The 23,124-nt window shown below is 37.1% G+C and overlaps 1 protein-coding gene across 1 annotated transcript; it reads left to right on the top strand.

Moving 5' to 3' along the window:
- Positions 1-10,755: 10,755 nt before the first annotated feature.
- On the top strand, positions 10,756-19,959 carry LOC140981208 (chloride channel protein CLC-f-like). Its single transcript, XM_073447540.1, has 9 exons — positions 10,756-11,262; positions 14,688-15,090; positions 15,388-15,582; positions 16,584-17,038; positions 17,146-17,250; positions 17,865-18,098; positions 18,227-18,433; positions 18,616-18,848; positions 19,621-19,959. The coding sequence occupies exons 1-9, from the start codon at positions 10,873-10,875 to the stop codon at positions 19,694-19,696; spliced, it is 2,298 nt and encodes a 765-aa protein (XP_073303641.1). The 5' UTR covers positions 10,756-10,872; the 3' UTR covers positions 19,697-19,959.
- The last annotated feature ends 3,165 nt before the right edge of the window (positions 19,960-23,124 follow it).

Below are 23,124 nucleotides of genomic sequence, written 5' to 3'. Positions count from 1 at the left end.
TTTCTTTTAAAATAAATGGAGTGCCTCATTCATACCAAAAACTGATAAAATATTTAACGTTCAAAACAGCAGCGGAAGAAATTATTACTTGCCAAAATAACAAGTTAAAGTATTCAATAACTAATAAAATATTTGAGCATCAAAATGGCAAGTGCTGAAACTGAGGTCCTCGGGTGCCACTACTGCCGACTCGAGCTAGCTCACTGGTCCCCGCCCTCGATCCCGACATCATCAGTACCTACAACAATCAAGTCTAGTGAGTCTAAAGACTCAACATGCATATATCGTAAATAACGAGTAAATATAGTAAAATTGCATGGGAGTAAAATTTCATGTCATGAGGCATATCGTAAAATGTCGTGTCATGATTAATTATAATACGTGCATAGCTGAACTGAAAATCATAGTGAAACTGTTTGCTCCTTGGAGCCCTGTACTGAAATAGCATATAATAATTTTCTGTGAGATTATGGTCTACGCAAGTGGTCCCTGAACTGAACTGAACTGAGCTGACCGATACTGGTGACCGGACCGATACTGGGGATCGGATTTACGTCTGATCAGACTACTGCCACAGTACTGGGTGAAACAACTGAACTGACCGGTAACTGGTGACCGGGCCGATACTGGGGACCGGACTTAAGCATGATAGTAAAGTGACCACAAGCAATATCGCATAAATCTCAAAATTTGTATTTTTGCACGTAATATAATTAAATAACTGAATTAAATATCCTGTACCCATTTTACTGCTTGGATTGGATCGCTCCCAGGCTCGCTGCAACCTAAATATGCCATGAAAAATATGCAATAGATTTATGGGACCAAACTATACAATAACCTTAAAAAATGTGACAATTACGCCTACCGACTTCGTATTAAATCATGACTCCGAGCCAACCCGAACCAACACTGAACCATCATGTAGTCATGATTAAAATACGTCTAAAATGATCAAATAATGCTCCTAAAATGGTGAGGGCCGAAATCTAGGTGAATGGAGGCCAAAACATGAAACGCTCTTTCGAGAGTCAATTTGGCACATCGCACCGTAAATTCTCGTACGACCTCAAAAATGATCCGAATCACGAACGGCCAAAAACGTGGCCTTCTTAACTCAATGAGGTACTGTCCAGTCCAAGGCCATAGGCTAAAAGCCAACCAAGAACACGAACGAGCCACCGAACCGACGCAGCAAGTTGCTGTCCAGAAAATTCCAGCAGCTGCGCTTGGTTTCCTTACGTCGTTTTCGAGACTACCGGCCATTGGGGCTTGAACCACCGACCAGAGACTCTTATCAACATCCCAAGGAATGATTCGAATCATGGCTAAGGGCTTTAGACCAGCCACAATTCGAAGTATTCCAGCAACAATCGAAAAGATTCACCCTAGAGCACCTTTGCGCGCGTGAGGGGTGTTTTGCTTCGCTTGCTGTCTCGACTCGTTCCAGTGGCCATTTGATTGACCATGGCACGACCTAGACTTCATGGGGCATGGTGTGAACCGTGGCTAAGGGCCATAGGCCAACCAAGATCCACACCGTTCCACCATACTCGAACCAACACATGCAGTAAAAATCAAAGGGGCCGAGAAGGGGAGGGGCTGTTCTTGCGTTTGATTTAAAAACCGATGCACCATGGACCAAGCCACCAAAATGGCGACTTAGCCACGTCTTATACATGCTAGGGAATTGATCTAACCATGGCTATAGGTCCTTGGGGCAGCCATGATCCGATCCATTCCCTTATGACAGCAACATCAGATTTTTTCGAAACACAAATGGACACAAATGGAGTTGCTGTCATTTTCTTGGTCTCGGCTGACATGGGACTCAAACCACTGGACAAATGTGTTCCTAACATGTCCTAGTACATGCCTAGGATCAGCTTTGGGAGCCTGGAAGTCGAACCAATACCTGCAACAATGAAAACTAGCCAACCCGTGAAGCATCATGAAAACCGAAAAATCTGCATGCCATTTTTCTGAAAATTTCTTTGATGTATTTTCGGTTTTTGACATGGGAAATGATGATCATGTAATGAAAAATAATTGATAATAGGACTTGATTGAAGAGTCAAGGAAGAATATATGCATGCCTGGTTTTGTTTTGATAGAAAACGAAAGAACGAGACGATACAGCGCGGAGGAGGTGGAGTGTTCTTGCTACCTTGTTCTTCACTCGATTTTTCTCTCTTGTTTTTCCCCTAGGACCTCACGACTTTTAGCTCTTAATTTCTCTCAGATTTCGGTGATGGGGAGGGGAAGAAATGGTGGTTAGGGGAATGAGGGAGATAGGTGCAAAATATAGGGAAAAATGCAAGACCAAGTCTACTTTTTTTTTGAATTTTGAATTTTGGTTTGATATCAAATATTTGTTGGGTGTTTTGTTAGATGCAAATGACCGAATCCTACATGTTTTACAAGGCTAGGATATTGGTTATTAATTAATTAATTAAGGGTGATTAATAATTAAAAAGTTAGCATGCTAAACTTAACAAAGAATGGGTCAAAGATGATGAGTTGGCAAGGCAATACTTAATCATCTAGGGGGCCGAAATTCAACAATAAAATGAAGGGGAAAATGTTGCTTATTTAGTAAATTTTTATCCCTTAAAAGCCTTACCTATCTTTTAAATAATTTAGTGAATTAACCCCTTAATTATTGGAACTTAAATGAACTAATTTTCTACTCACCTCAAGTAACTTAAATAATTCCTTAAACTCCCTTTTTAACTTAAATGAACTTACTTGCTAGCTAAAATAAATTCTGGAAAAGTTTCGTGAATCTTAAATTTTATCTCTAAACTCCAACTCCAGTCCGGCCTCACTGAAATAACTGAAATGCTAAAAAATTAAACTGCTACGGAAAATAATTAAATTTAAATACTCATGCAATAAAAATAATTTTAATTTAAATAATAGAATTATGCATGGCTTATACGTAGTCTAAGTTACGGGTTCTACACCAAATATACAAAGGAACTGCTGAAGAAATTTGGCATGAAAACATGTTCAGCTGCAAGTACTCCCACGAGTTCATCGATTAAACTAGACAAAGATGAAGGGGGAATATCAGTTGAGACGACACTTTACAGAAGTTTAATAGGTTCATTATTGTACCTAACTGCTAGTCGTCCTGATATAGCAATCGCTATTTGTATGTGTACTAGATTTCAGGCAGATCCTAAGCAATCGCATTTTACTGCTGCCAAAAGCATTTTAAAATATCTTAAAGACACACAAAATGTGGGATTATGCTAAAGATTCTTCTTTCAATTTAGTTTGATATTCAAATGCAGATTATGCAGGATGTAAGCTAGATCGAAAAAGACCCACTTGATCTTGTTAGTTTCTAGGAGACCGACTGATCTCATGGTTCAGCAAGAAGAAAACATCATAGATACTTCCACAACTGAAGCAAAATACATTGCTGCTGGAAGCTGATGTGCCCAACTGTTCTGGATTCTACAACAACTGAAAGATTATGGAATCGATGCAAAAGAATCTCCCATATTTTGTAATAATACCAGCACAATTACGATCACATACAATCCAGTTCTTCACTCAAGGACTAAGCACATTGATATCAGGCATCACTTCATCAGAGATCATGCTTTAAAAAAAGCAATAAGACTGGAATACGTGCCAACTGAACTACAAGTTGGTGACATTTTCACCAAACCATTACCAGAGACTAAGTTTTCTCACTTTCGCAATATACTTGGTTTAATTGACTTATCTTAATTATGTCAGTTTATTGTTGATATGTTAGTTGTTGTTCACTTTTAGTTAGTTAGTCATATATCAGTTTTATTGTTGTTATATCAGTTGATGTTCACTTTTAGCAGTTAGTCTCTTATCAGTTATTATCCATTCAGTTAGTTAACTATTTATCAACTGATGTAAGTTAATCTTGCACATAAATAAAGAGACAACAATGGATTGTAACATCATTTATCTTGAATAAAATCGAAACCAAGTTACACGATTCATTTCCCTTGCAACGTCATCTTGCCAGAGGGATATCCAATTAAAAATATCAAAACAATTTAGTCTTCTAAAGGCGTCTGAAGAGGAGATCTTCTCAAGCATATTCCACTCCTTTCTCAGCATCACATGCAACAGAACTTGATCAGTGGCAAGCTTTGAAACATGGCTGACTTCAAAATGCCGCTTGTATTTCCTTGCAACAGCCTTTTGTCTGCCAGTAGGAACCATTCTGTTAAGATAAACGATCTGGAGTTGTTGCACCTTGATCCAAGAGGACATGACTTTCAACCAGACATATTCTTCTATGGTTTTCTTCAAACTCTCCAATCGAGGGAGTGTTGATGCAGAAACAGGGAAGTTGGAACTGCTTGAACGAGACATTTGTGCTGATTTGTTGTCATCTAATGTCTTTACTCTTATTTATAGTCAAGCTGATATTGGAAAATAGAAGAAGACGAAGAGACTCTCGTCAACTGAAAGCTTTTGACTTATCCAGACTGAGTGTTGATGCAGTGTCATTTGCTGCTCTTACGCTGGAAAAATTTCAAGCTATGACTGCTATAATGGCTGAGAAAAGACTGAACTGGAGAAACATCATCTTCAATATTTTGAAAAATATGTTTCAGTCTTCCATGCAATCCAAGGGATTTGCTGTTCAGCTCAGCTATCTGCTGAAATCAAAGGGGATGATGGGTGATGATTCTGAGAGATCATCCAAGTTCAAGGTCTTTAATGCCAAGAATGTCCTGCCACCAAAAACCAAACTGGACATCTCTCCTGTCAAATTCTTGAAAGTGAAGAAAGAAATCGGGATGTAGGAGACTCAGAAAGCCAAGAAACTACCTCAGAAGAAGACAATCAAGCGTAAACTGATTGTCAGTGACTTAATCTGAGAAGACTCCTTCTCCAAAGATACCCAGGCAGTTGAGGACACCAAAAATCAGACCAGTAGCTGAACTGGTCACTGTTCCAACTGAGAGGCTGATGCAACTTGTAGCTGAACAGCCGATCATGGCCATACCGTTAAGGACTGTGGCAACCAAAACTGCAACTAAGGTTCAATTACCTCCTTCAGCTGCTCAACAACAAAAGAAGTCTATCACCAAATCTGGTGATAAGAAGAAATCTGCTGGAGTTCAAGCTCCACTAATCTCTACCTTTTGCCAGACCCAAGGGGGTAGTGAGCAGAGAAAATATTGATGCAACTTCTTCAGGGCTGAACATCCCTCATACTCTGACTGACACCAAGAGAAAGGGTAAGTTGACAGAAGAGCCCGACCCACTAATGTGATTCAAACTCACATTGATCTTATCTGGACCGAGATCATTGAGTTTTCTGAGAATAAGCTGCAAGCATATGACAAATGGGTCCGATTCAGAACTGATGTGTTTACCAAGCAGTTAGAGAAGAAGTCGGTTCTGAAGAAATTTATCAAACTGGAGACTATTGTTCTGAAGTTGGTCAAAGCTTCTTCGATTCGTCAAGCCTTGCAAAGGAAGAAATATTTCTTTGAACAAATCCGTGCCAAGAAGCTAAATCAGATGATTGTTCAGCTAAGGCAAAACTATGATCCTACCAGTCCAACTGCCTTTAATGACAAAGCAGTTCATGATCAGCTGGACTCGGATCTCATTTCACTACAGATGGCGATTAAACAGTGGGAACTCGACCAAGAACTGACCATTCCAGCATGTTCTCATGATCGCTCATCAGAAGAAAAAGCTGAACCTTCAGTGCAACCTTAAAAGCCATCCCAGGAACCATTTACTGAATCTTCTGAACAAGTAACTGTTCTTTTGACCAAGGTTGCGCAACCAACTACTTCTGCTCCTCAATCTTCAACTGTAGAAATTCAGCTTTACACTGAAGCTCATTTATCATTGACGAATATCGACGAAGTTATACAATCAGTCGCCACTGATATTCAGCTGAATATTTTATCTACAGTCGTCACTGAAGAGCCAAAGGGAACAGAACAACCATCCGAAGAGGCCATTTTGATTTGAACTGAAGAGGCAGTTCAGTCGTCTGCCACGACTGAACAAGTAGCAATCGACAAGCCAGTTCAGTCAACCATCATGACTGAACAGGAGGTGCTCGTAACAACTGAAGAAGTGCCAGTTGATGAACAAAGCCTAACTGAACAACCAATCGCACAGACTGTGTTGATGCAAACTGAAGAAGTAGTTCAGTCGAAGTCGTAACTCAAAATGCTAGTCATCAACTGAAAGGCCAATTATTATATCAGCTGATGAGCTTTTTGAAGAGCCATCTACTATCTCAGCTAATCCTCAAACTGAAGAACCTTCCAATACTGCTGCTGATCCAAATCCTTCTTCTCCTCCACAGCTTCAGGAAGAAATAACAGAATATGTTCCAGAAACAGATAGAATTGAATCAACTGACAGAGCATTGGTGATTTTTTATCAACAAAATAGGGAAGAGGCACCAGAAATCTCTGGAGCCATGTCTCCTGGAATTCATATAAAAACTGAATCAATGTTCGAAGAGATTCAGGCTATTCAAAACAGTCTTGTCAGTATGATGATTTCTCTTTCTGACATCAAATCAACTCAACTGGCGCATACAATGAAGATTGATACCATGAAAGAAAACACATTCAAGAGTCTACAAAAGATCACATCAGATGTTACGAACTTGTTCTTCCATATAGATCAAAAAAGACAGAGCATCAGTTGAAGCACATTTCAACACTCAGGAGATATTCAAGAAACGATTCGATTATTTGCAGAATTTTTTCACCAAGCGAATGGATATAACGCAAGATCTTCTGATGAATGTCATTTCTAACATCAGCTCAGAAGTTCGAACATTATCCAAAAAGATGGAGGCGTTTGACAAAAAAGAGGAAGAAGAAGCTCAGCAAGCTCAACAGAAGGAATCTAAAAAGAGACCAAGTCAACCAACTAATCAACCATCAGCTGATAAAAGAGCTAAGAAATAGAAGATCGGTTAGAAGACAGTCTCTACACTTATTCAGTCGAAGATTATGGCAGATTTTGAGTTATTTTATTCAGTTACAAGATTCTTTATTCTTTTATTCTTTGTAAGAATCTGTACATTGGAAGAGTTGTCAATAAAGAAATTATTTTATCTACAAAGTATTCAGTTAATCAGTTCACTTATTTTAAGTTTTGTCAAACACCTAAAAGGGAAAAAATTTTGGAAACTAAATTTCGATTATTTGACAAACTGAACGTTTATTAAGATCGAACTAACTGATCGAGAAGACTGGCGGTAACTGATCAAAATATGCAAACTGGCAATTGCCTTAACTGAAGATTAATGCGAAGATAATCAAGGACAACTGAACCAGCTGGACTGAACTACACAGACAACTAACTGATCAGTTGGAAACCGATCAGTTGCTACAAACAGTTGTAAGCTTATCAGCTATTGTTTTTCAGCTGATCTTTCAACTGAACATGTCAAGAATAAAGACGTTCAACCGACAAACAGTACAAGCAGAATGCAACTTATAGTGGGAGTGCCACATTTCATATGAAGCTACAGTGTACGTATGTCAGAGGAATGTTGACATGGTAAATAACGGATAAATAAAAGATTCAAATTGTATTAATTGTTATCGTTGGAAGGAAAGCCTATAAATCGCAAAGATGAAGCAACAAAACATATCCGACTTACTTGCAATCATTCTGCCGAAATTATACTAAGATTCAAAGCTCACACTTATTATATTTACTGTTAGCAATAGGCTACTTCGAACTTTCTAGCACAAATCTTTACTGTTGTAATACTTGATCTTAAAGAGATCAGTTGTGCTAAATATTTCTCAAATCCGGTTGAATACTGAGAATTTCATTTGTAAACTAAGAGTTTCAGTTTGGTAGTGTTAAGTCCAAGACTGAAGTGGGTCTTTGCAATTGTTTGTATCGATCAAAGTCTTTTAATAAAAATCCTATCCTTGTGATAGAAGGGGTGACGTAGGAGTGATTGAAATCTCCGAACATCCATAAAATCTTTGTGTTCTTATTTTAGTTTATATTCTATCTTTCAGTCAGTTTATTTCCGCACACTACATGTTAACTAACTGATATCGACTGACAAGATTCCCGAGTTTCAGTTTATCACTAAACTGACTCAATATTACAAAAAGCTATGAAAATCATTAAGTGTTTATTCAACTCCCTTCTAAACACTCTTTCAGCTCATAAACCGATCCTATCACAAACTTTAATATTTTTTTCCCAAATTTTAAACATATAATTTTTATTCTCGTGAACCATGAATCGACCTTCATGGACCATGGTTCGACTCTTTTCTTTTCCTAACCCTAAATTCGAATCCTAGCTCACCCCAAATGAGCCACGACTCAATTTTCTCGGACCATGGTCGAGCCACTTTGGCCCAGACCAGGCCCTGACCTTACTAGACCTTCACCGGACACCCTGGACTCTCCCTGACCCACGCACCAAGCCCCTTGATGAAGGAACCAGCCGCGCGAGTTCCCTATTAGCTTCCTTGCCTCCTTAGGTCTCTACTCGAACTACGACTCTTGTGCTTACTTAACCATCGACTCCATCTAACCCTAGCCAACCCTGGACCACCCTCTAGACCCCCTGGACCAGCCAGCCCCAACTGATCCACACCTCTTTTCCGAAGACACAACAGCCGCGATCATGCATGGAGGAGTCCTTGTACATGTGGACTCTTCTCCCTAGCTGCTGCCACGTCCAGCCCCTCACAGACTCTTCCTAATCTCCCTACCAAGCCACGCACAAGCCCTGACCCAAGCCCCATATGTTTCCTCCCTTTACCCGATCCCTAGGACCCATGGAAAACACTCGAGCGTAAATATTTAATAATAAAATATTTAGCATAAATATTTAACCACGTGCAACCCTATTTCTTACCTTCTAGATCTCGTTTTCACCTTAAATCGTCCTCGTTCTATCTATAAAATGTACCAAGTTGGCAGCGTACCCCTTGGAAATCATAACATTTAATAAACAAGCGTAAAATCGTAAAAACGTTTGAAATAATCGTTCTATCGTTAAACCAATCGATCGTAAATATTTTTCATGTAAAATTAATCAAAACATGCATAATATTGTTTGAATGATGCAGGAAAAGATTTAGAAGCATGCATTTGCGTTTTAAAACGCTCGAAAATACGATCGTCGGCGTGGGGATTGAAGAAGAACGAACGGGCGACTCCTTGTTTTCTTCCCTTATGATTTTCGAAATTTAATGTGTGTATTGTGTGCGTTTTTGGCTGAATGAGGTGCAAAAAGACCTAGGTTTTCTATTTTATATATTTTAATTTGCATGATAATGGGTTTGGGTTTTGGGCCTTTAAGTTTAGGAGCAATTGGGCCTATTCATCGTAGGTAAATTGGACACAATAACACCTATTTTTGTGAAAAATAAAAATTTATAAAAATTAATTTTCAAAAATAATGCATTTGATATTTTAAAAGTATCTCGTTCGCCCAAAACCGGCTTCTCGGATAAAATCGAGATCGTCTCGTAAAATTATTTGAACTCTATCATTTTTAAAAAAATTTAATCATATTTAATCATATTAATAAGCCTTGAAAATATTTATTTTATCTTGGTCATCCCCGGTCTCCTTTCTCCATCCTATTATCGAATATTCGGATAAAATCCTTCAATTTCATGAAATCATGCATTTTTAACATTTAAGCATGTAAAATATATCTATTAATATTTAAAATCAATTAAGAAAAAATAAATATGCAATTTAAATCATGTATGCGGTTTACGTGAGTTGGATTAAATTATTATATAATCAATATCTTAATTATATAAATTAATGGCAATCGCTTTCTCGTAGTGGTGTACACTTGTTATAAATTTGTCATGCGCATTCAAGTCTATCACTAGAATTTGATTAATTTCAGGGTTTAGAATTTGGGTGGTCAAACAATTTTCTACATTTGATTAATTTAATTCAATTAATAAAGTGTTGGTATGAGTATTAGTAGTAAATTCAAGGGGAATCTCATTAGTCATTACATTAGGTGTTTGACTAGATCTGATCTACTTGTAGTTAATTTAATTTCATTTTTTGGCTGAGTTTTCATAACTTAATCTCTAAATTGAATCATTGTTCCAAACTGTAATAACATATGAGCTTTTATAGTTAACTTAATTTGATATTGATTAGTTGCATTTTTTTTAAAATATCTATTTAGTTGTTCCGTTCTTTTGTTTTACACTGATTTAATTAATTATTTAAATGATTGAAATTAATTTTTTAAGGAAAAAAACTTGTGTGAGGCGGTCTCACAGGTCGTATTTTGTGAGACGGATTTCTTATTTGGGTTATTCATGAAAAAGTTATACTTTTTATGCTAAGAGTATTATTTTTTATTGTAAATATCGGTAGAGTTGACCCGTCTCACAGATAAAGATTCGTGAGACCTTCTTATAAGAGACATACTTATTTTTTATTTATTTGATACAAAAATTTGTATGAAAGTTGTCTTAAAATAAATTTTGTGATATTGATTTGTGTGAAAAATATAAATTTTAATGTGGAAAATATTATTAATTTTTATAAATATAATCGATTGAAATTTGTTTTTTTTTTTATTAATGTCAAAAATATTATTATAATTATTTTATAAATATATTCGATTGAAATTTGTCTTCTTTACTGTTTGTCCGTATATCACCGACAAAAACAACTTTTTTAACGCATTTATATATCTAATAATCATAATCATGTATAAACCACATGTTTAAAAATAGAATAATCCCGGTATATGACGTGAAAAGCCAGCAAGATTTCTTCTCACAAATCCCAAACCCCCCGGGTTTATGCATCTAATTCCTTCGATTAATGCTCTTATGAATGTGGGGGAGGTGCAGATATGTCATCGGGAGCCGAATTCGACGATCGAATAGTGTTACTGCGCTCCAATTCACCGGCATCCGATGAAGATTTGGAGCGAGGAGGCAGCCAATCGCCGCTCAGGAAGAATGTTGCGACTAATAATAAAGGGTGCCTTCCATCTGATCTATCGAAGCGGTTGGATCGTGGGTTTTCGGGCTCGGGTCGTAGGTTGAGCGTGAAGCTCCGATTCGATAGGGAACATCAATCTCCTTCCTCCCCTTCGACTTCTAATCCTTGTGTTAGTGCCAATGCCGCTGCCGCCGATGATTTTCTTGGTGATAGCGCGCCGCCGGAATGGGCGCTTCTGCTAATCGGGTGCCTCCTAGGTGTTGCTACTGGGCTTTGCGTCGCCGCTTTTAACCGTGGGGTTAGTTCATCGGATCAAGGTTTTTAAAAATGTTTTCTTCTGAATGCTTTGGCGTTTTTTATGTTCGAAAACTCAGGATTTTGTTTTCTGTTGTAGTTGGATTGATTGACAAAGCTTTTTTGTTTATTATCACATATTGTGCTTCCAACCTTGAATTACTTCGTAGCTAATGCTAGTAAAGAGCTGCGAGGACTTGAAATGCAGTTAGGCTTGCAGAAATGGGTGGTCGTTTATGTGTTAGTCATGGATTATTGGCCAGGACAAGGAATAACATGGTAAACGAGGAGCTTCCAATTAGTCTAATTTGTACGCAAATTAATTGGCACATGTACTGACAAACTTAGAACTTCACTTAGTGATTCACAGCCTTTTCACAAGGTGTAATTTAATTCTAAGTCTTCCAGTGGATCTAATATTGATTGTACAATGAAATTTTTAGCTACCTCTTACTTTTTTTAGGGTTATGGATAATATTTTGGACAAAATAGGAAATGTTGATTTACTTTTATGGTGCTTTTTTTGTGGATCAATCAAAACACGTAACCTAAGTTTTTTTGTCTATTTATTTATTTTTTTTGTCGCTGCTTCAATCGAAGAATTAAGAGTCAACCTGTAACTCTTCTAATGTGGTTTTTGTAGTCATTGTGCTGTAGTTATTCCACTTTGATATGAACTTTGGAAGCATTGCCTAGATATCCGATTTGCTTAATCTCTGAAATAATGATGTGTATTTATTCATGGATTCACCTATCAGTTTTTATGGTAAAGTTGCACTCTATGGCATGCTCATGAAGTTTGATGCGGCCGACATGTTACGATATTATTTTTGTAACGTACCATACTTTCATACTTAAAATTTGCGGAAAAATTAAAAATTTTCTTAAACATAAAATAACCCTCAAAGTTTGCCATAAAATATCTCAACCAAGTCCCCCATAAGACACGATTGTTCAAAATAACTACAATAAAATTTGCTAACAAAAGGTTTGCACAAAGTGTTTCCATCAGAATGTGAAATCAGAGTAATTTAACTTTTGCATAAAACTTAAACATGGCGGTCCTCGGGTTTAGCCTCCCACTCAGTCCAAGCCTGCTCCTCGGTCGCCACCTCCTGTCTCCTCATCAACATACTCACCTGCATCGATCAAGTCTAGTGAGTCTAAAGACTCAACACATATAAACTGGAAGTAGCGAATACTACGTAATAAAACCACATGCAACTTCAAAAGAGAACATACATACTGAAAACTTGAACGCNAACCTCGATCTAACCCGTTCATAATTTAACGGGCGGATTGGTCCCCGTTCATAATTTAACGCTTTCCAATCCTAAACATAATTTGGTCACAAGACATTTAGCATATCTCAAAAACTAAAAATATTTTCTTGCACGTCATACATACTTACTTGGCGTTGAGGGATTCGTTGGATTTCACTTGGGGCCGCTGCTGCACATACTAAATGAATTTCAACACTAATTTGCATAAATTAGACGTAGGTACTCGAGCTCACCACCGAAGTGCATAAATAGCTTATGTCATTCTAGATCACTCGGGACTTGACCTCGTTTAATCATACTAACCATGACATTAAACCCCGAAACAAACTCTAAGGTGTCGTGTGAACATTTCCCAACCATAAAAGACCTGAACTCACTATTAGAACTTGAAAAGGAGAAAGAACGAAAATATTTTTACAGATGGGGCGGCGCTCGGGCGGTAAAACTTTACCGCTCGAGCGCCAGGTCTACTGGAAAGAACACTCAGACAGAAAGGTTGGCGCTCGGGCGGTAAAAAGTTGCCGCTCGGGCGCCGAGCAAACTGGACTCCGCGACTCAGAAACTTGTACTCTCCAATTTCGATTATACATACAGGGAACAACGCCTCGAGACTCATCTTAGGACACTATGATCCAAACTCGACTCCATAAAAATGTCCAAAACGTTCCCAAAGAAGCGACGCACCACACGCAACGCGATAACTCTCATAACTCGAATTTTGACACCAAAATAGTTTTCACGAGTAGTCGTTATCCCAAATGCTTAACGACGCGAACCAAAACGTCAATGACCATCCCAACATCATTAACAACATATCTAACGCAGCAGCGATCACCAGTCAATCCCCAACGAAGCCTGCAACCACAAAACTTTAAGATCGCATCAATAACATAATTTTTCAGAAAAACGCAGTTTGAGCAGTCTCACGAAAAACGCCATAACTCCCTCAATATTTATCCAAATATTTCAAATTTTATATCAAATCGAAGATATCGAAAAGTTCTACGATTTTCATGTTGAAAGTTTTCTCAGATTCACGACGGAAAAATCGCAGTATTTAAAAAAAACAGTAAAAACGAGTTTTCAGATCTAAAATCTATTTCAAAACTGATCCAAATCATTTTCCGCTCAAACGACGAACGTAACACATATATTTTACGCATAAAACAACGCAACACATAATATGACATGATCGATGCAGCAAAAGAAAGATTATACGTGCCTTTGATATTTAAAAATACCGAAATGACGATACCGAAGCGGAGATAGAAGCGAGGTTGATCCGGGACGAACGTGGTGCGATTTTCTTTGAAGAAAATTCGACAAAAATTTGCTGGAATCGAAGGGGATGGGGCGGCTGCAAGAACTTGTAGAACCCTAGGTTTTCTTTTCCAAAAGATGAATGGATGGATGAGTATGTGTTTGTGTGTGTTGTGTGATACGTGTATGTGTGTGTGTAGAATGTGTGCGCGTGTGTTAGAATTATGTAGGGAGTGATTTTTGCTTAGTTAAACCATTAACCATGCTAATCAATATACTAATTAAAATGTTACTCAATTAACCAATTAATTAAAATACTATCCCTACTAACCTTTAAATAAAATCCCCTAATTAAAAATAACACAAACCAAATGCTAACTTTAAAAGTTTTAAACTCTTAAATCACTAAATAAATAAATTAGACTTTAAAATACTAATAACTTAATAAATTGGTTAAAATGCCCCATTCATAATTTAAAATAAAATACCACGTTTAAAATCGCCAAAATCGTCACTGGTCTCTTTTCCTCACTTCCGCCTCGAATAATCGCCTGAAACATGAAACTCGAAAGACATTTTAACGTGCATCACAATAAACATGACTAATTTAAAATAATACATTTAAATAAATTATGCATGGCTAAGAAAATCATTTTAAATTAAATAACTGATTTAACAAATAAATAATGCATGGGTTTTACGCGTACGAATTTGGGCTCTACAATTTTGCACTTCCTTAACTAATCAAATTAAGATATTCAGACTTCCTAATGTGGTTCTTGCCTTTTTGGAAGTTTAACAATGTCTCCAAAATGTTTTATGAGTTACAACCTTTATTGTGTTGAAGCAAGAAAGATTCGGAAGACATAAGATTTGCTTAATTTAGGTCCATGTAATACATGAATGGGCATGGGCTGGTACCCCATATGAAGGTGCCGCTTGGCTTCGGCTACAGAGGCTAGCTGATACATGGCATCGGATACTTTTGATTCCAGTCTCAGGTGGAGTTGTTGTGGGTGTTCTACATGGCCTCCTTGAGATATTGGATCAAATAATGCAGTCCACTTCTTTGCAACGACAAGGCTTTGACATTTTTGCTGCAATATTCCCCACGGTGAAAGCTATCCAGGCTGCTGTAACTTTAGGTACTGGTTGTTCTTTAGGGCCAGAAGGGCCTAGCGTCGATATTGGAAAATCATGCGCCAATGGATTCTCAATGACCATGGAGAATAATAGAGAACGGAGGATCGCTCTGGTTGCTGCTGGTGCAGCTGCGGGAATTGCTTCAGGTAGTCGTCTATTTTTGTTGATGCTTATTACTTCAATATTGGTATATGGCATATGCTTTAGCAAGTCTTTTAGATTATGGATTGTTTTCTTTCCCCCCCTTCATTGTCTTCGGTGGGAGGTGGAGGTCGGGGAAGAAACAGAAAGAGGGTTTTTTCATGAAGGTTTCGTTATTTTCTCATTACTGCTATATCAGCACTATGGATGGATACATTTTCAAGAATTTTTTTTCATATATATCAATTTATTCCTCTTATTTTCTTATAAATCTTTGCGATAATGTTCCTATTGCACTTCAGGTTTCAACGCTGCAGTTGCTGGATGTTTCTTTGCCATTGAAACCGTTCTGAGGCCTCTCCGTGCTGAAAACTCTCCTCCGTTTACAACTGCAATGATAATCTTGGCATCTGTTATATCGTCTACTGTTTCAAATGCCGTGCTTGGTGAGAAACAGGCTTTCACAGTGCCCACGTATGATTTGAAATCTGCTGCTGGTATTTTATCTGATTCTCGTTTGTTAAAACTGAAATCATATTTTAAGGTGTGCTGTCTGATTATCATCATTATTTCAAACATTCTCTGTTCTGTATACGTTAAGTGAGTGGAAAATAGATTTGCAACGCATGATTTAGGGCTTATGTAAATCAATGTAGGTTATCTTCAATTAAACAAACCCATTGTGTTACAAGGTGTAAAATTGCACCCGTGATGTAACGCTTATATGGATCAATCTGATTTGGTTCATAGTTTTTTTTATATAGGAAACGATGATTTGTGCTCGAGTGTTCTGGGGCTTTAAACGCAAAAAAAAAATGAAACATTAGATGTTAAATATTGAAATCATCACCATTTTCAACTTCCAAATATCAAAATTTAAAATGCTAGGACAAAGGGTAGAGGCCACGTGGGGCAGAGACAACCTGATGTTAGGATTTCCTTTGCTTTTTTTAAAATAAAAAAAATAGAGGAGAAATCACACTTTTAAATGATGAAATCTCTTCTGTCAGAGTTTTTTTAAAAAAGGGTATTTTTCTCTGAAGGGCGGTTCGCACGCTTCATGGATGTTGTGCGCTTTGGAGCAATCTTAAGCGTGCACTTTCGTGCGCTTTTGACAACTATGATTTGGTTACTGGAATTACTATGGTCCTGAGTGATTTCAGCAATATTATATTCTCTGTAGAACGGTCATCCATTGGACGTGTTTGAAATGAAATAGAATAGCTGCATATTACTTATGTAAGACAGATGTACTAGCATATTTTATTAAAAACCTAATGAAGAAGTTGGCACATTTTTTGAACAAATACAAAAATTTGACTAATTATACTGTTGAACACAATGAACTCATTTTTCTGCTTTATATTCCACTGAACATTCTCAACTTTGGATCTGTGACACAAACTTGGTCAGAAGTTTGTGCATTTAACTTAATTGTTGTATTTCGCTGAATGAGGGTGTGCATCTAACCATTATATTTGTGATTTCCTTGTCTCAGAGCTTCCTTTGTACCTTATATTGGGAATGCTATGTGGAGTAGTAAGTGTAGCTTTCACTCGCTTGGTATCTTGGTTCACCAAGGCCTTCCAATTAATCAAAGAAAAATTCGGGATCCCAGATGTAGTATGTCCTGCTTTGGGAGGTTTAGGAGCTGGGCTAATAGCTCTCAAGTATCCTGGGATATTGTATTGGGGTTTCACTAATGTTGGTGAGATTTTACACACGGGAAAGACTGCATCAGCGCCTGGAATCTGGCTTCTAGCTCAATTAGCTGCAGCTAAAGTTGTGGCCACTGCTCTATGTAAAGGGTCTGGCCTTGTTGGTGGCCTATATGCTCCAAGTTTAATGATTGGTGCTGCAGTGGGTGCTGTATTCGGGGGCTTTGCTGGAGAGCTAATCAATCCAGCAATTCCGGGAAATGCTGCCATTGCTGAGCCACAGGCATATGCATTGGTAATTTTCCTGTGCTTTAAGCTTACTCATAATTATTTTAACTTTTTCTTAGTTCCGTTTTGATTTTATTGTTGACGATATCTATTCTGCTTCCTGGTGTAATTCAGGTGGGGATGGCTGCAACATTAGCATCTGTTTGTTCGGTACCCTTGACTTCTGTTCTTCTTCTCTTTGAGCTGACCAAAGATTACAGAATATTACTTCCTCTCATGGTGGGTCTTGATCTGAGAACTCTCTCTCTTCGTCATGTTTGAAATCTGATGGTCCTGCTGTGGTTAGGTTGACTTAAAATGTAATTATTGATCATATGTTGATTCTTTAAACGAGTGCTTTTCTTTTTAGTTTAAAATATGTGAATAGGAGGATTAGGTTTATGTGCTGTGGCAACAAAATCTTCTACAACTCAGCCGGTGAAGTAGGCTCACTTGACATATGATATATGTTTCACGCATGATTTTGGGGAATGTAATTATTTATCAGAATTGTCTTACATTTTGTGGCCGATTTTGGGTTGTCCCTATTGACAACATAAACTGCGGCATTGGAGCAGAATATTGCAAGATACTGTGCTAGAATGAGTTTTTGGTGTTCTCTTCCACTAATTAGTTGCGTCATTTTAGCAGCTTCATCTCCAAGATAACAATTGTATTGTTATAGATAGCATATTATTAAAATCTCTACTTTCTTTCGCCAATATCATGAGCAGCACAGACTCTTAAGATGTCTTGAGCCTATTTACATGGCTTCATGATGGGATTTTGATTAAATTTCAAAAATGAACTGGTGAATTGGTTATTTAATCAACTTGTTTGATGTTTTGCAACAGGGGGCCGTTGGATTAGCTATATGGGTCCCCTCTGTGACAGCTCAACCAAAACAAAATGAGGTATCTGATACAAGGCATTCTCCCCGAGGTTATGCGGTTCTTTCACCAGTTGAAGACAAAAACGAGGACATATGGAGACAAAATGGAGAAGGGGATGATATAGAACTCTCGGTTATTGGTAACTCTAGTAGCCATCAGTCAACAGATATTGAAATGTTACTGGAGAATTTGAAGGTCCGTCTTCCGTCCTTCATGGTGGAAACTTAGTGGGAAAAGAAGCCAATTTTAGCATTATATTATTCTCATTATCTGTTGTGTGTTAGCAAAACAAAAATAATGTTGTAATTTACTGCTATAATCAGGTATCTCAGGCCATGTCAAACAACTATTTGAAGGTTTCTCCGATGCAAACTCTCAGAGAGGCACTAAACTGTATGACTGATGGTCAACAGAACTGCGTCCTTGTCGTTGACGCTGAAGATTATTTGGAAGGAATTTTAACATATGGTGACATCAAACGGTGCTTTTACATAAAATCTAGTGTCAATTCCAACTGGAGTGCATCAGATGTATGTTTTTCATTTTTTCCCCTTAATTATTTATCTCAATGGCAATGAGAACTCTATTATATACTCGGTCCATATCCAATATATGTGTCTATAAAATAATTTGTTGGTCCTCATTCACTTGCAATATCTTTGATATGGAAGATATGTCACACACGTTTCAGCAATGATGAATTCCTTTGCAGGCAAACACGTTTACTGTGTCCTCAATGTGCACTCGTGGAATAAGTTATCGTGGACGGGAGCGTGGGCTTTTGGTTTGCTATCCAGATACGGATCTGGAAATTGCTAAGCAGATTATGGAGGCTAAAGGAATCAAACAACTGCCTGTTGTTAGGCGGGCTGGAGATGCTCAAAGAGAAACAAAGCGCCGAATTGAGGCTATTCTGTTTTACGATTCAATATGGCATTGTCTCAGGTACTTACTATTTTTTTTATCATTCCGATGAATGTTTGTGCATTATATTCCGCAGGCAATATACTATATCTTCTCCTTTGTACATGAATGAATGAATTGGACCATATAAAGCCTACTCCATCCTTAAACAAGTAAATAAATGCCTCGAGTGCATAAAATCATATTATAAAATTAGCTACTGCGTGTGATGATAATTCAATGCATGTTGGAGTTGGGAACAAAACTTAGTATTTTACAATTATTCATAGCCCAGTCAAGTATTATATCTCTGAAGATTATGTTGTAGAATGTGACGGATTTGGTTTTAAGCTTTCTTTTCTGGTAAGGGTAACCTTCTTATGCTTACACGGATTAGTTCATCTTTCCGTTCCGTGGGGCTCTTTCGGACTTCAGTATGACAATGTTAAACAATAAATTTCAATTCACATAATAATGTCGGGGTAGTTAATGAAATGTTGTATATTTTTAGTTTTTTAACGATTGGGTGCTTTAAAGATAAACATAGTGAACGTGTTATTCCATGATATGAGGATCTAGTATTTTTGAGAAATTATGAAAATTTTAATTAAGAATTCTGTTTGTGTTGGTTAATGTGAATGGCGTGAAATTTAAAACGAGATAGTAATTCTTGATTTCAGAAGCAAAATCTCCGAAGTTCTTTTTTTTTCCTTTTAATTTAAAGAATGATTGGAGAATGAGTTTATTTGAGAATGATGGTTCATTTGAAAACGTTTCTAAGATGCTTGTTTCTTCCTGCTTCTGGTTTTTTTAGAGATGAATTAAACCGCCGAAAATCGATCGACCAGCAGAAAGACGACTTGGGGACGATCACAACGGGTCATCAATGATTACACGAACCAAACCCTTGATGTCACAGCATAGAGGTGAATTTCTTCTGCAGAAATCGTTTGTGCACTGGGATTCATATAATACTACAGAGGAAATATATTTCTCATTCCCACATTTTTTAGGTAGATTGCATGGTTATATTCTCTAATACCCCTACACTCCCCATTAAATGTAATCTAGCTCCACAATTATTGTACATGTCGATTATTACTGCCTTTATAACTCAATTAATTGAGTTTTTATGCAAGAAAAATTTAAGATATATAGAGATTTACGCTGTGTTTGTTTGTGGATTGTGCCGTTCTTCAAGTAAATTCATGCTACCATCATGATTATGTAACGTAAACAAAGACTTGGTTCTCCTCCTAAAAAAATGTCTTTTCTTGGTATATTAAAAATATTTTTTCTAGGTATATTTTTAATCTATGTATTTTAAAAACATAATCATTTGGGAAATACTTGGATTTGGGATTTTTTTAAAAAAAAATAAGTACTTGGATTTGGGATTTTTTTAAAATAATTTGGCTAAATCTCTTTAACTGTTTTGTACAATAATAATTTTTTAAAACACGCTCAGCTAAAATTTCCAAGTTCGGCTAAGATCTTAGGATATTTACATTTCCCATATCATGAAATTTTTTTTTCCGCTCCTTTTAGCCTTATCTCCCTCAAGGGGAGTGAGTCTTCTTCCTGTGTTTGGAAGTCAAGTAGAGAGTCTATCTATTTTACATATTTCCCAAATTTGTGTTCGAGAATTGAGAAGACATTTCCCTAGTAATTAGCTTTTTCAATTGGGAGATATGGAGGAGTCTTCTGTTAGAATCTTTTCAGTGTACGATGTTATGAATTATCTTATAAAACTGATATTGTGGAATCATATCTACATGGTATTCGGCTCAGTAAATAGTTCATTCGAGATCGTTCGTTATGCTTATCGGCTTGAGCTCGGTCTTGAGCTCAACAATTTTATCGAGCCCGAGCTTAAGGATGATCGGCTCGTAAGCTCTCAAGCCCGAGCTCGAACGGCCTCAAACCTAATCCGAGCCATTTTTGGGTCATGAATTGTCTCACGTTGCTATTTTATTGAAATATAAGTTATTGAAATCTTATAAAATGATAATCATACCCCTTAAATTCTCATATATTAGTTGTTTTTTAATTAAAAATACTCGATGAGCTCTAAAACGATCTTGTTTAATGAGCTCGAAAACTAGCAGTTTAACGAGCAGAAGTCGTGTCAGGCTCGTTAAACATGATAGATGAGCTATTAACGACCCGAATTCGAGCCTAATAATAAAAGCTTGAATCGAGCTCGAGCCTATATATATCTTAAACGAGTGAGCTCGAGCCTATTACTGTTAAGCTAGACTCATATACATCCATATGCACAATGGTGCTCTTTGCACTAGTTTTTTCCTACAAAAAGTTTTAGTAAAGAGCTTGGACTATAATGAGGATCTGAATTTTTTGTTTTTGGGTTTGAGTTATTTTAATTTATGGAGCTGCTCTTTGTAGTAAAAGTAGCCTTACATGATAGCCAGGCTGTTGCGACTTTTTTGGATTTTGAATATTTTATATCTTAGTAATTTTGACAACTGATTGTTGTATTTCAGTAATATTAAAGGTACAATTAATATATCACACAACGATATTTAAACGATTATATCGTGAGATTTTACTATTATCTTATTAGATCTTGTATTAAATTTATCCTGAGATTTTAATAAATAAGATTTTTGTATTGACTATAAATACACAACTCTTGAATCTTTTTGGTAGGAAAATAACTGGATATAATATATACATGCATTATTTTACACAATATGATTATTGAAGATTATATGAATGCAATAGCCGGTTAGATGATGAAAGAAATCCTCATTGAAGGATCGTTTCGGGCACCCTTGAAGGTGCTTCAAACACAATGTTCTCCATGAGCTTCAATAGCTCGTGTTCTAAAAATGTTTACATCGATGAATTAAATCGAGTTTGATTATAAATCAAGCGGAAAACACTCGAAGTAATCCATCGTTAAGAAAAACTTATAAATTTTATATACTGTGCAACTGAATAACTGAAAGTAAAGGGCATCAGTTCTAGCACATTTCAGTTCAGTTATGGTAAAAACTGAACTGACGGATGTTCTAAATGATCTAATCAGTTTGAAAACAATAGTTAAACAGTTAAATAACACATGATATGTTTATGGATGTTCGGAGACTTCAACTGCTCTTACGTCACCCCTTCTACCTCCTTGGGTAGGATACACTAGAAGACTTTGATCTATACAATGTCTTGTACAAACTCACTCAGCTTAGGACTTACTCTACTGCCTAACTGAACTCCTAGCCTAAACTGAAGGCAACACCTTCCAGTCAACACTTGTTTAACTTCTGTGTGTCAAAGACTACATACATAAGTTTATTGTCTTTGTGTAAGACTCACTCAGCTATTCAATAAGCTCAACTCTCTGACTTATGTGAGTGATTGTGTGTGCGTGTGCGAGAAATGAACAATGAATATCACACGAAGATGTTCTCACACACTGAGGGAAATAAGGCTTCTATACTAAGCTGATAACACGTTAAAGTGTTTCCTCTCTTCTTCACACACACTTGTTCTTCTTATTGGTCTTCACCGATCTTTAATTTATAGGCGGGAAACTGATCGTACAGTGAGACTTAATAATTGTATTCGTTGCAGCTTCAATGCGTTCCTTGAAATTTGTGTCTCGACTTTTCCGACATCTATCTTGGAATATTTTGTCTTTAAGTGTTGCTACAACGTCCATTATTGTACCTTGATCGTACAGTTTCTTTTGTATCATTGTGCGTAGATGGAATCCACTTAGGTAAGCTTGTCTTGATCTACAACTAATTGATTCCTAACTGATGCTCATAACTGGTCATCTGAACTGATCTTCAGTTGGGCTGGTGAAACCAGTTGACTCGTCAGTTGAACTGATTTCACTCTTTCAGTTGAACTGATCAGCTGGACTCTTCATCAGTTGAGCACTTCATCAGCACCGGGCTTTTGAAGGTCTTCTGCTGAACTGCATGTCTGTTGGACAATCAGTTGAACTGTTCTTTGATACTTCAGTTGGATTAATTCAGTTTGGGCAATCAGTTGGCACTTTCAGTTAGCGTCTCGATAGCTTCAGTTTTGGCTTGGTAACTGATCAGTTCGAAGCCTGATCAGTTTCAGCATCATGGGCACTTCGATAAATCATTAGCACCAAAATAACAAGTTTTGTTAACATCAAAATCAAGATTGCGAACATGAAATGTTCTAACACTCATGTACAGATATTTTGAGGCTCCATGCAAGAATTCCAAGATTCCCTTCAAAGAAATAAAGAGAGATGTGATAGTCAAGTAAGTAAACAACTTCGAGCCGACTTGGTTCTGCACATCTGAGCATATCACAA

The sequence above is a fragment of the Primulina huaijiensis genome, chromosome 1 (genome assembly GCF_012295235.1).
Source record: "Primulina huaijiensis isolate GDHJ02 chromosome 1, ASM1229523v2, whole genome shotgun sequence".
In the NCBI taxonomy this organism is placed as follows: Eukaryota; Viridiplantae; Streptophyta; class Magnoliopsida; order Lamiales; family Gesneriaceae; genus Primulina; species Primulina huaijiensis.
The sequence above is the reverse complement of the archived record's forward strand: the minus strand, read 5'-3'. Positions and strand labels throughout refer to the sequence as shown.